This window comes from Mandrillus leucophaeus, unplaced genomic scaffold, assembly GCF_000951045.1.
Source record: "Mandrillus leucophaeus isolate KB7577 unplaced genomic scaffold, Mleu.le_1.0 Scaffold101, whole genome shotgun sequence".
In the NCBI taxonomy this organism is placed as follows: domain Eukaryota; kingdom Metazoa; phylum Chordata; class Mammalia; order Primates; family Cercopithecidae; genus Mandrillus; species Mandrillus leucophaeus.
Window position 1 is genome coordinate 1,012,905 of NW_012098210.1, and position 11,068 is coordinate 1,023,972.

General features: G+C 48.2%; 1 protein-coding gene across 1 annotated transcript in view; it reads left to right on the plus strand.

The window, feature by feature from the left end:
* The first annotated feature begins 7,106 nt into the window (after positions 1 to 7,106).
* Positions 7,107 to 11,068, plus strand: part of TGM3 (transglutaminase 3) — a 45,924-nt gene continuing 41,962 nt past the window's right edge. Inside the window, exon 1 of the mRNA XM_011974484.1 lies at positions 7,107 to 7,209. Coding sequence (XP_011829874.1) covers positions 7,203 to 7,209 — 7 coding nt within the window. The 5' untranslated portion in view covers positions 7,107 to 7,202. The remainder of the gene's footprint in view (positions 7,210 to 11,068) is intronic.

Sequence of the window (11,068 nt, forward strand, 5' to 3'; positions counted from 1 at the left end):
CCCATAGGACTTTCTAAGATGGGTTTCTCAAATGAAAGAAAGGAAGTGACTAAAATGACATAGCAGAAGGAACCATATTCAGAGAGCTGGAAAGTCTGCATTCTGGTTCCAGACGATTTGGACATTGGTGTTTTCATGGGTAAAAGGAGGAAGTTGGACAAAATGACCCCTACACTCTCTTCCGGCTCTGGGATCCGGGTGAGTTATTCTGTGAACTTAGGCAAATTATTTATTTGCAGACCTGAGTTTCCTCATTAGTCAAATGAAGAGGCTGGGTTGGATGCCTTCTCTGGTCCATTTCCTTTCTGAGAATTTACACAATCCCAATGACCTGCCCATGGTCATTGCTACTCTTTGATGTACTTTTTTTTTTTGACACAGTGTCTCGGTCTGTTGCCCAGGCTGGAGTGCAGTGGTGTGATCTCAGCTCACTGCAACCTCCATCTCCTGGGTTCAAACAATTCTCATGCCTTAGCCCTCTGAGTAGCTGGGATTACAGGCATGCGCTACCATGCCTGGCTAATTTTTGTACCTTTAGTAGAGATGGGGTTTCACCACATTGGCCAGGCCGGTCTTGAGCTCTTGGCCTCGAGTGATCCATGCCCCTCAGCCTCCCAAAGTGCTGGGATTACAGGCGTAAGCCTCCGCACCCGGCCCTCTGATGTGCTCTTATGCAAGCCACAACTTGGCCCTCCAGGTTGCAGCCTCAGAGACCACAGACAATAGGCTGTGGCTTTTCTTTTCTCTGTTTGGTTTTTTGGCTGCATGCTCACAAATGGGCTAGTGGCGGCTTGGCAGTGAAACCAATCCTTCCATCAAGAGGCCTTAGGTGGTGAGCCAGGATTGCACACGGCTATACCTTCCCGGTTCCTGAGGATTGGTGTCCCCCGCATGTTTAAAGGTGGAGCCAGACCTATGCAGCTTTTTCCTCGCTGTCCTCAGGCACCGAGTACTCCAGATAAACTCATTGGCAGTCTTTCCCCAGGAAGGGCTCCATGTGCTCCTCTCTCACTCTTCCTCCTGCCTGGGATGCCTCTCTATGATCTTTTCCTTGAGTATTTACCTGAAATGCCTCCTCCTCAATAAATAGCCCTTCCTTATCGCCAAAATCACCATCAATCTCTCCTCTGAATTCTTTTCACAAGTGGTATGCATCTATTTTTAGATATTATCAGTTTGTCTTCTAAGCTGGCTTGCTTCTTCTCTGTCAAGGGCTGGGTGTCTGTTAATGTATACGGTGCCTCATACTAGCAGGCATTCAACGAAACGAGCACTGCCGTGATTTATAAGGGACTTGTAGACATCTATTCTTCCTTCAGGGTTTTATTTTGTTTTATTTGTTTGGGTCTAAGTGGAAAATTTGGGCAGAAACACATTAAAGTTGAGGCTTTGATATTAGTCTCCAAGGGGCCCTGCCTCCCTGTTCAGCCCTGAATTTTGAATATCATCATCACCAGGATCCGTAACAACAGTCTCCTAAACAAAAAACCCAATTGTGAGCCTCCCAGAGGCACAGGTTTCAGTGAATTGAAGGATTCATTAGAGATAGTGAGGCATAGTAGTTAAGACCAGGGCCTCTGCTGTCAGAAAGAACTGGGTTCAGATCCTGTTGTGGCCACTGGTAGGCTGTGTTACAAGTTTCTTAGCCTCTCTAAGCCTCTGGTTTCTTATGTAGAAAATGGAATGCTAATACCTATACCCTAAGATGGCTTCACATTGACCGATGCGGAGCTCTTAGCACAGAGCATGGCTTCGGGAATGGTGGCCCACCACGTGGACACGTGTACTCACCCCCCCGGAGCACCTTATACTCTGAGGGTGTTCCTAGAAATGGCACTAATGGAGTTAGATACCTGACAAGTGGCACAGGCATGTTTGAAAGGCTCGGAGCAAGAAGTCAATGCATTTTGTCTTTTACAAGGGGCTTTTACCTGTGTCATCTCATGATTCCACATGACACTGTACAGGCTGGGCAGGGCAGGTATCATCATGCCCATTTTTCAGAGGAGAAACCTTAGGCTCAAAAAGGTTGAGTGCCTGGCCCAGTGAGGTGGTTCATACAGCTAGACTGTGTCCCTGAGGCTTAAACCTGGGTTTGCTTGTTTTGCTACAACTCCTCTTTCCACAACAACACACTGGGATACTCAAGAGGAGTGCAACTTTGCTTTGGGACTTGGTGACAACAAGACCTGCATACATAAGGAATAGGGTGGCTGTCCCAGGCAGGCACATTTTACAAACAGGTGTAGAGTGAGGGAGCATCATGTCGGGCTCTAGGAGAAAGAATTAGACATGTTTCACTGAGTAGGGGAGTTCATGTAAGAGTAGCAGAAAATGGCTGGGTGTGGTGGCTTCTGCCTGTAATCCCAGAACTTTGGGAGGCTGAGGCAGGTGGATCACCTGAGGTCAGGAGTTCAAGACAAGCCTGACCAACATGGTGAAACCCTGTCTCTACTAAAAATACAAAAATTAGCTGGGTGTGGTGGTGGGCACCTGTAATCCCAGCTACTTGGGAGGCTGAGGCAGGAGAATCACTTTACCCGGGAGGTAGAGGTTGTGGTGAGCCGAGATCACACCATTGCACTCCAGCCTGGGCGACAGAGTGAGACTCTCAAAAAAAAAAAAAAAAAAGTAGTATAAAATAATGGAATTAAGATTGAACATATTCTGAAAGGTCTCCACTGCCAAACTAAGGAACTAGGGCTCTATTAGGCCATGAGGAGCCACTGAAAGTCCCTTCCCAGAGGAAGGACATGGCACAATTCACAGAGCAACAGATGGTGAGGACAACATGGTGGCTTCCAAACCTTGCTCACTAGGAATGGCTGAAGAAACTGAATGTTTGACCTAGAAAAGAGAAGACTTTGGGGAGGGAAGGCGTATTTGCCAGACTTGGGGGACAGTAGAATCATTGTTGGACCAAGGAAAAGACAGCTTTGTTTTATGTGGTCTCTGTGAGCATCCTGGGGAGCAGTGAAGGTCAGTGGGTGAAAGCTCTAGAGAAATAAATGTTCAGTTCAGATAATGAAAACCTTTCTGGTCCTTTCAGTGCACTTTAACTCAAGTTTTTAAATTCATTTATTTGTTTGTTTTTTGTAAATATGAGGTCTTACTATGGTGCCCAGGCTAGTCTCAAACTCCTGGCCTCAAATGATGCTCTCGCCTTAGCCTTCCAAAGTGTTGGGATCACAGGGGTGAGCCCCTGCACCTGGCCAAACCTGAGTTTTGTGAGAGCCCACCTGTGAAGCACTGGAAGGAAACAGGGACTGGTACAGACAAAATCTCTGCCCTCCTGGAGCTCATATGAAATAGGACGAAGATAGGCCTTAAACAGAACCACCCTAGAAATTAATGTTATAGCCAGAGCTTTTCAAGTACAAGTATGGGCTGCTTTGAGAAGTGTAAAATCCAGCCAGGCGCAGTGGCTTATATCTGTAATCCCAGCACTTTGGGAGGCCAAGGGAGAGCAGCCTGGTCAACATGGTGAAACCCCATCTCTACTAAAAACACAAAAATTAGCCAGGCGTGGTGGCAGGTGCATGTAATCCCAGTTACTTGGGAGGGTGAGGCAGAAGAATCACTTGAACCCAGGAGGCGAAGGTTGCAGTGAGCTGAGACTGCGCCATTGCACTCCAGCCTGCTCAAGAAGAGTGAAACTCCTGTCTCAAAATAAAATAAAAAATAAAAATCCCCCATCCTAGGAGTTGTCGAGAGACATGTGTCATGCTAGAAAGGGCTGGATGACTTCTCAGAAGATTCTGTGTCTCTACACGTGTTGTGAAATCTTCAACAATCCTAAATCCCTTAATTAGAGGGAGAGAAAAGGCAAGTGATCAATTGGCTTCTTTTAAAAGCCCATATCTGCATGCTTCGTCTTCACTGCAGTCTGAGGCGCAGAGTGTGGCCAAGCAGGAATTTCATCCTGTGTGTAGCTGGGTGGCTCCACCCATGAATTGAAAATCATTTAGCTGAAATTGTGACACAGCTGCAAATTACAGTCTGCCTGCAGGTTGGGGCTGCGGCTGCGGCATGGCGCAATCCTCCAGTACCCAACATTAAGTAACGCAGGGCAGACTCTTACCAGGGCCCTACTGCTGGTCAGTTGCAAAGACTACAGGCAGCCTGGCTGGAGGAGCTGTGGAGGGGAGAAGGCAAGCTGGCTGTGTCACACTAGCCTGTCTACAGAGGAGCATCACACCCACAATGTCACCATGGCTTTGAGCCTCACGACAGCCCTGGAAGGTGCGTGGATCATGCTGATGAGGATACCAACGGCCAAAGAAGTAAAAGAATTCAGCCAACATCACAAAGTGGACAAGTTCCAAAGCCTGGCTTTGAATCTGGGTCTTTTGACTCCAACTCAGGGATCTTTTTTTACTACATTACTCTGGGATCGAGACTGACCAGCTACAGACCCTTCTAGAGAAGACCAAGTGGTCAGTGGTCAGACACCACTGTCCAAACCTGTAGGACCCCTTGCAAAACCTGTGGCACTCAGGGACTTTGAGGTTAATAATATAATTTTTTTTTTTTTATTTTTTTGAGACAAGGTCTCACTCTGCCACCCAGGCTGGAGTGCAGTGGTATGATTTCGGCTCACTGCAACCTCCACCTCCCAGATTCAAGTGATTCCAGTGCCTCGAACTCCCGAGTAGCTGGGATTATAGGCATGCACCACCATGCCTGGCTAATTGTTGTATTTTTAGTAGAGACTGGGTTTTACCGTGTTCCCCAGGCTGGTCTCGAACTCCTGACCTCAAGTGATCCTCCTGCCTCAGCCTCCCAAAGTGCTGGGATTACAGACACGAGCCACGGCACCCAGCCAGGCTAATAATATAATATTATTAATACTAACTTCTTACACTGAGCTGTGCCCAACGCTGTGCTGAGCCTTTCACACTCACCATCTCCTTTGATTCTGAGAGCAATTCCACTCAGTTTTACAGTTGAGGAAATAATGGCTTCGATAGGTGAGGAGACTTGGTAGAGCCAAGACTGTGTGTCTTCAGGTTCCCTTGTAAGGGGAGCACCACCTCCCTGTCACCGCTGCAGCTTTCTTTGTCAGGTCATTGAAAGGAGTGCCCGGGGTCTAGTTTTCCTTGGCTCCCAGGCCAACAGCAACAACCACAATAATAAGCAAAACCCCTCCTTTCCTTTAGACCACACTCAGAAGCATACACAGCACTTTCACACCTATTCATCCCATGCTGTTCATGGAGCTGTCCTCCAGCTTTCTGGCAGGATGAACTTGGTGTCATGAGGCCTCGCCCAGCATCACAGCTAGTGCCCTGGGTAGGGGCCAAGACCACACATGAGTCTCCTCTTGGGTCCAGGCTCTTTCCATGTCCCTCTCTACCCTCTGCTCTTTTCTTAGTCATCTGCCAGAGCCAACAGTACATCCCATTCTGCCTGGCATGGGTATAGAGCCAGCTGTCTTAGAGCCCCAGAGGCCTTGGAAAGGCTGCCTCGTTTAGGCGCTGACCTCCAAGGTTAAGCAAACACGGGCTCTGGAACCATTTACAGATGGGTATGAAACTCATGGTTGGAGACCAGGTTAATCTCTCTGTGTCCCATAAGATAGAAATAATAATAGCCCCTTTGTATAGGGTTGTTATGAAGGTGAGAAAAGTTAATGTATGTAAAGTGTTTAGCCAGTGCCTGTCCACAGTAAACACTAAATCAATTAGCTATTATTAGTAAGCACTAAATCGGTAGTTATGATTCCCATCTTTACAGTGATATTGATTCACTTATTCAAGAATGTGCATGTTCCAGCCACATGTCAAGCCCTGTGCTAGATTCTGAGAAGAAGATTTGAATAATATGCAACCTGTGCCTTTAAGGAGCTCAGTCTGGAGATGGAGACAGATATCAACAGATAGTTTCAGTGCAGTGGATACATACGGTAATAGAGGTCCTAAGATGTACAAAAGGCTGCATGGGCCTAAAGGACAGAGAAAGGACACTGATTGATCTTCTTCAATTTTCCAAGCCACCTGTCTATTCGATTTTATCTTTCTCGAGATCAAACATTCTCACTTCTCCCTAAAGTTCCAACCTTGTTATGGTGCTCGGTCTTCCTTCCCCACTGCTATGCTGGGGGAAGCCTTGGGACATTTCTGTTCTCTCGTGAATCCTTGAAGCATTACTTTAAAAGAATATATACTCACTCCTTTGTCCATTGTAAACTTTGATATTTGTAAATATCAATAATAGGAACTTTGAAAAAACATATCCCCTTAGAAACAATCAAGCAAACAAAAACATGTAGAATGTCAGAGCTTCTCCCCACTCCATACCCATCCTTTAAACCGATGTCAAGGTGGGCCCAGTGAGGGTCAGTGACGGAGCCTGCAGTCTGAGAAAGACATGGCAGAAGCATAAGGTTAGAGGCTGTTCCTGCTGCCTCCTTAAAAACAACAATTTTCCCCCAAATCTGGACTGAAACTGACATCCAATGCCAGGCATGATCTCAGTTTAACCCGTCGTGGTACACATGCATGCACTTCCCATGTGACACTTCCCAGGTGCACCGTCTCATGTGATCGTGTCCACAGCTTTGTGAGTTGAGATGGGTGGGAGTGATTACCCCCAACCATAAGCAAGGCTTCCAGGCTTCAAGGGTTGGAAACCGCTGAGCGTTCGGCCAGCATCAGAACCAACGGCTTCTAATTCCAAATCAAATGGTTTATGCCACACTACAACCCTAAACAAACAAACTGTGTTGTGTCTCACTTCCCTACGCAAGTGGAAGATGCTAATATATGTGTATCATGAGAAAGGACCTCACAATTTTCTGCCTCTGGGTTCTGCAGAGACATTTCTTTGATTCAGAGAGAACTTCCCAGGATCAACAAGAAAAGCATGTCATCAGTTCCTAACCCTACCATCCAGGAAACAGTCCGTCATTTTATAAAATTATAAATGCGAACTATTGGAGTTTCTTTATTATCTGCCCCCTTCTCCCCAAGCTGGTCTTGTACAAACATGATGCACGTCCATTGGGTGACAAGTCTGTCGTAAGTGAAACGTTTACAGGCACTACAGGAATGACCTGGTGCCTCGCCCACCTCATTAGAATTCTAATTGGGGTGTGTAGGAGAGGCTTCTATAAATGGTAAGGCAATCCTTGGCAGCCTGTCTGTCAGCACTGTCCGTGCCATTCCCAGAGGAGCCTGAGAAGAGGCAGAGGAGGGCGAAACATGGCTGGTGAGTGCCCGGCATCTTCTCCATCAGGTCCTTGCCAGAAGCCTGTGCTTCCCCTGGGCCAGCCTGCGAAGCAAGAACGTCCAGCCGGGACAGCTGCCTGCCTTGGGGGCTCTGAAGGCTGGACTTCGTATTTTAGAGTGCTAGCGAGAGGCGGCTCTTTCTCAGTGGTGGTTGGGTACCTCTAGCATATTCTTGGGGTAGAACATCATTGGAATGTAGCTCTGAGTGATGGGCAGGGTGTTCAGTGCAGCTGGAGGTCGCATCTCCTTAGGCAGAGGACGAGCTTTGCCTTGTTTGTGTTTCTTTTACGCATCCATCACTACCCGTAAAACCAAAGCAGACAGGATTCGGGTCTCGTGTTTCTCAATGTAGCTGTATCCAGCTGTCAGCAGTGTCAGCAAAGAAGCACATCTCAGAGCTACCAGGGAGCGAGAGTGGCAACATGTAAGTTGATTTGAAAGAAACCACTGTTTATTTCAAATCAACTTACTTAGGAGCAAACTACACATTCGGAAGCACCAGACAGGCTCTGTGTAAGTGACTTGATGAGCTGAAGCGTCCCCGTAGCAGGAGCAGCTGTGCCACAAGATGTCCTGGTTCACAGGAGAGCACCAGGGAACAGGGGTTACAAAGAACAACAGGAAGTGCAGGTTCCCCAGCTCTGCGGTTACTGTCGAGGATTTGGGCCTTCGTTAATCAGCACTCCTGCTAAGCAGCATGCTAATTATTATCTGTCTTGTGTGCTCAGCCTAGTGGGTTGACAGGGACGCCAAATCCAAACAAGATATGAATCAAACCTGTAAAATATTATGAATGGCAGTTAGGGCTGCTGGAAGATTGGCCAAAGAAATCACTGAGCCAGATGCAACAGGCAAATGCTGGCTACTTTGGAAGCCACAAAAACTGGGAAAGGTGATTGCACATTGGGTCCCCTCCCCTGTCTCCCATTCCTTGCTGTAATGTATGGCATGGCTGGGATGCTAAGAAGAGGCGCTCTGAACCCTACAGACTGTAGCAAGAGGGGAGGTCAGATGTCATCTAGCCCATCTCCCTCCCTCCGGAGGCGGCTGAGGCCCGGGAAGGGGTGGAGGCTTACACACAGTTAATCCATCACAGAGCCAGCTAGGTCTCAGCAGTGCCCTTTCCACCATGTCCTGCTGCCAGAGCTGAGCTCCTACCTAAGTGCACATAATATCCGGAACACAGAAAAGCAGTTCTGAACCTGGCTTCTCATTTGAGCTTTGTGACCAACTGCTTGTGTGTTCTCTGCCACCCCTGAGTCTCAAGTTTTCAAGATGAAAGATTTGAAATGAATGCATTTTGAGGTTGCTTCCAGTACTAACTTCTCTTTCTCCACAAAGAGAAACCAGGGCCAGGGAGTGGACGGGCATGTGCCCAGCCCCCGGGAATGGGCTCTCCCATCCCTGTGCAGGACCTCCCGTGGACTCCCAGGAATGGCCTGCCCGCTGTGAGCCGTGATGAAATGTCTGTTAACAACCAGAGATGTTCTAAGGTCACAACAGAATGAGGCTGGTTGGGAGAAAATCAATTTTGAAAAGGTGGTGGAGAGACAGGTGAATACATTCAGTCCCTTAAATTTGTCCCACATGCAGTTCCTAGCTCAGCTCCAAGTCACTCAGCCAGGAAGTTCCCAGTCAATGTTTCTTGAATTAATGAATTTATTCACTGAACACCTAAGGGAGAAGAGCTGTGCCAGGAGCGGTGGGAAATATGGAGGTGAATGAGATGTGGTTTCTGCCCTCCGTAGCTTTTAGTCTGATTATTTTTTGGTAACACCAGTTTTGTAGGTAAGTAGCATGCAAGGCAGACTGTTATTAAGCTGCATGACAAATACAAAGCAAGTGCTACGGGGACCAACAAGAGAAAGAGACTAGTCTCGTCTGGAATCTGGGATAGGGAAGACTCTGAGAAATGAGTGGTACTTGGTCACGGACAATGAGTTGGACTTGATCTGGAGAGGTTTTGCAGGGCAGAGGGAACAGGAAAATAAATGTCAGTGTGAGCAGGTGTAACCCAGGGGACTATCAGGATCACATGTGTGCTGCTTTGAGAAGGCTCTGTGTCCAGCTCCTAATTTAAGGTTCTTGTTGCAATCAGAAAAGATTCTATTATTCCGCCCCTTGGTGGAGAAGGCAGCCTGGGCTGCGGCTGGAAATGAAGGTAGTGGAGGGAGACCTGGCAGGGATCTGCACCAAGTGGCCTGGCATCCCCAGAGTGGATGGGAGAGCAGCTTGTGAGCACAGACGAGGGACCCAGTGTGGAGAGAAGGGAAGGTTCCCCATCCCCAAAGCCACTTGGAAGCCCTGGGTGAGTGGCAGAGTCCTTAGGGTACACACCTGAACCACAGGCTTCTGCCTGCAAAAGACCAGAACCTCTGTTTTGGGGACTAATGGCTCTGTCCCTGTGGGGCAGCGAGCTGTCTTGCCAACTACTTTTCTGGGCAGAGCACTGGCCTTGGCTTCAGGGACTTCCCATCTCCAGGCCTCATTTCCTCCATTCCCAAAGGACCTGTAACATTCCCAGCGTCGGGGTCTGCCACGAAACCATTCTCCTTGGAGCTGGGACACCAGTTGCCCTTCCTCCCATGGAAGCAGTCAGGAATTGCTCTTGGGTTCTGGCCTCCTTCTCTTCTGTAAATCCTCTAGGTGCTTCCTGGGCCCGCCTCACATTTTTGTACCCGGCACTGGGACCAAGGCAATATCCACCCTCTCTCTGAAAAGGAGATCACCCCTCTGGGCTCAGAGTCTTGTGACTCCAGCTGCTCAGTGTTTGAAATGAGGACCAGCTGCGTCCTCTCTCCCTGGCTCCGTGACCTTCTTCCATTTGGGACAGTGGCTACTCCCTGTTCCTTAGAGACAGCCCATGAGCAGCGTCATTCCACCGGGAATGACAGCTGCCCGTATTTCAGCATTTGTTCCTGTAGGATTCCTTACAGGATAGCTGACGAGTTAAGAGTGAAGGTTCAGAGGTGCTCTCTGGATCAAGTCTCCACTCTGCCCCTTATAAGATGAGTAGTCTTGGGCAGGTCACTTAACTTGTGTGTCTCAGTTTCCTCATCTCCAAAATGGGGTTATTGCAGTATCCACCTCATGGGTGCTTATGATTACCTGGAAACTTTTTTCATGAGCCTATTTTCTCCTTGTCTTGGGGGATTTAAGAAAAACCCTATGAGATGAATTACATTTTCTAATCGGGGCGATTCCCAGGGGACCCTCTCCATTAAGCACCTTTTAGCACAAGTCCTCCCTGCTCCCCCATCATCCATTCCCAAGTCCAAAGTCCTCGTGCCTGTGCGCTCCTCTTGTTCACCTCAAATAACTTCATGCTGGCTCCGCCCCGCAGGGCTGTCTCTGCAGATGGAGCAATCATTCTCCTCCCCAGGGCCCACGTGCCAGGCTGGGGTGTGTGCTGAAGTTAGGAAATCTCGCTTAGTAGTGGAGGGCACAAGGCCCAAGATCTTGGTAGGAGCTGAGAGATGGAGTCAGAAGGAGTCAGCCTTACCCTCTCTCAGCCTGATTTTCCTTATTAAAAAAGAGGACAGTGACTCCTCCCCTGCCTCCTTCCTATGACTGCCGGGTGGCTCTGGTCAGATAATTCATGTGAAGGAGATTCGATAAGTGTAGACAATAAATAGGCCTAAGGTAGTGAGTCTCAGTCCTTGCTGCACATTAGAATCACCAAGAGAGCTTTAAAGAAAATGCTGGCCAGGTGCAGTCTCAGCACATTGGGAGGCCAAGGTGGGCAGATCATCTGAGGTGAGGAGTTTGAGACCAGCCTGACCAATATGGCAAAATCTCATCTACTAAAAATGCAAAAATTAGTGGGGCACGCTGGTGTG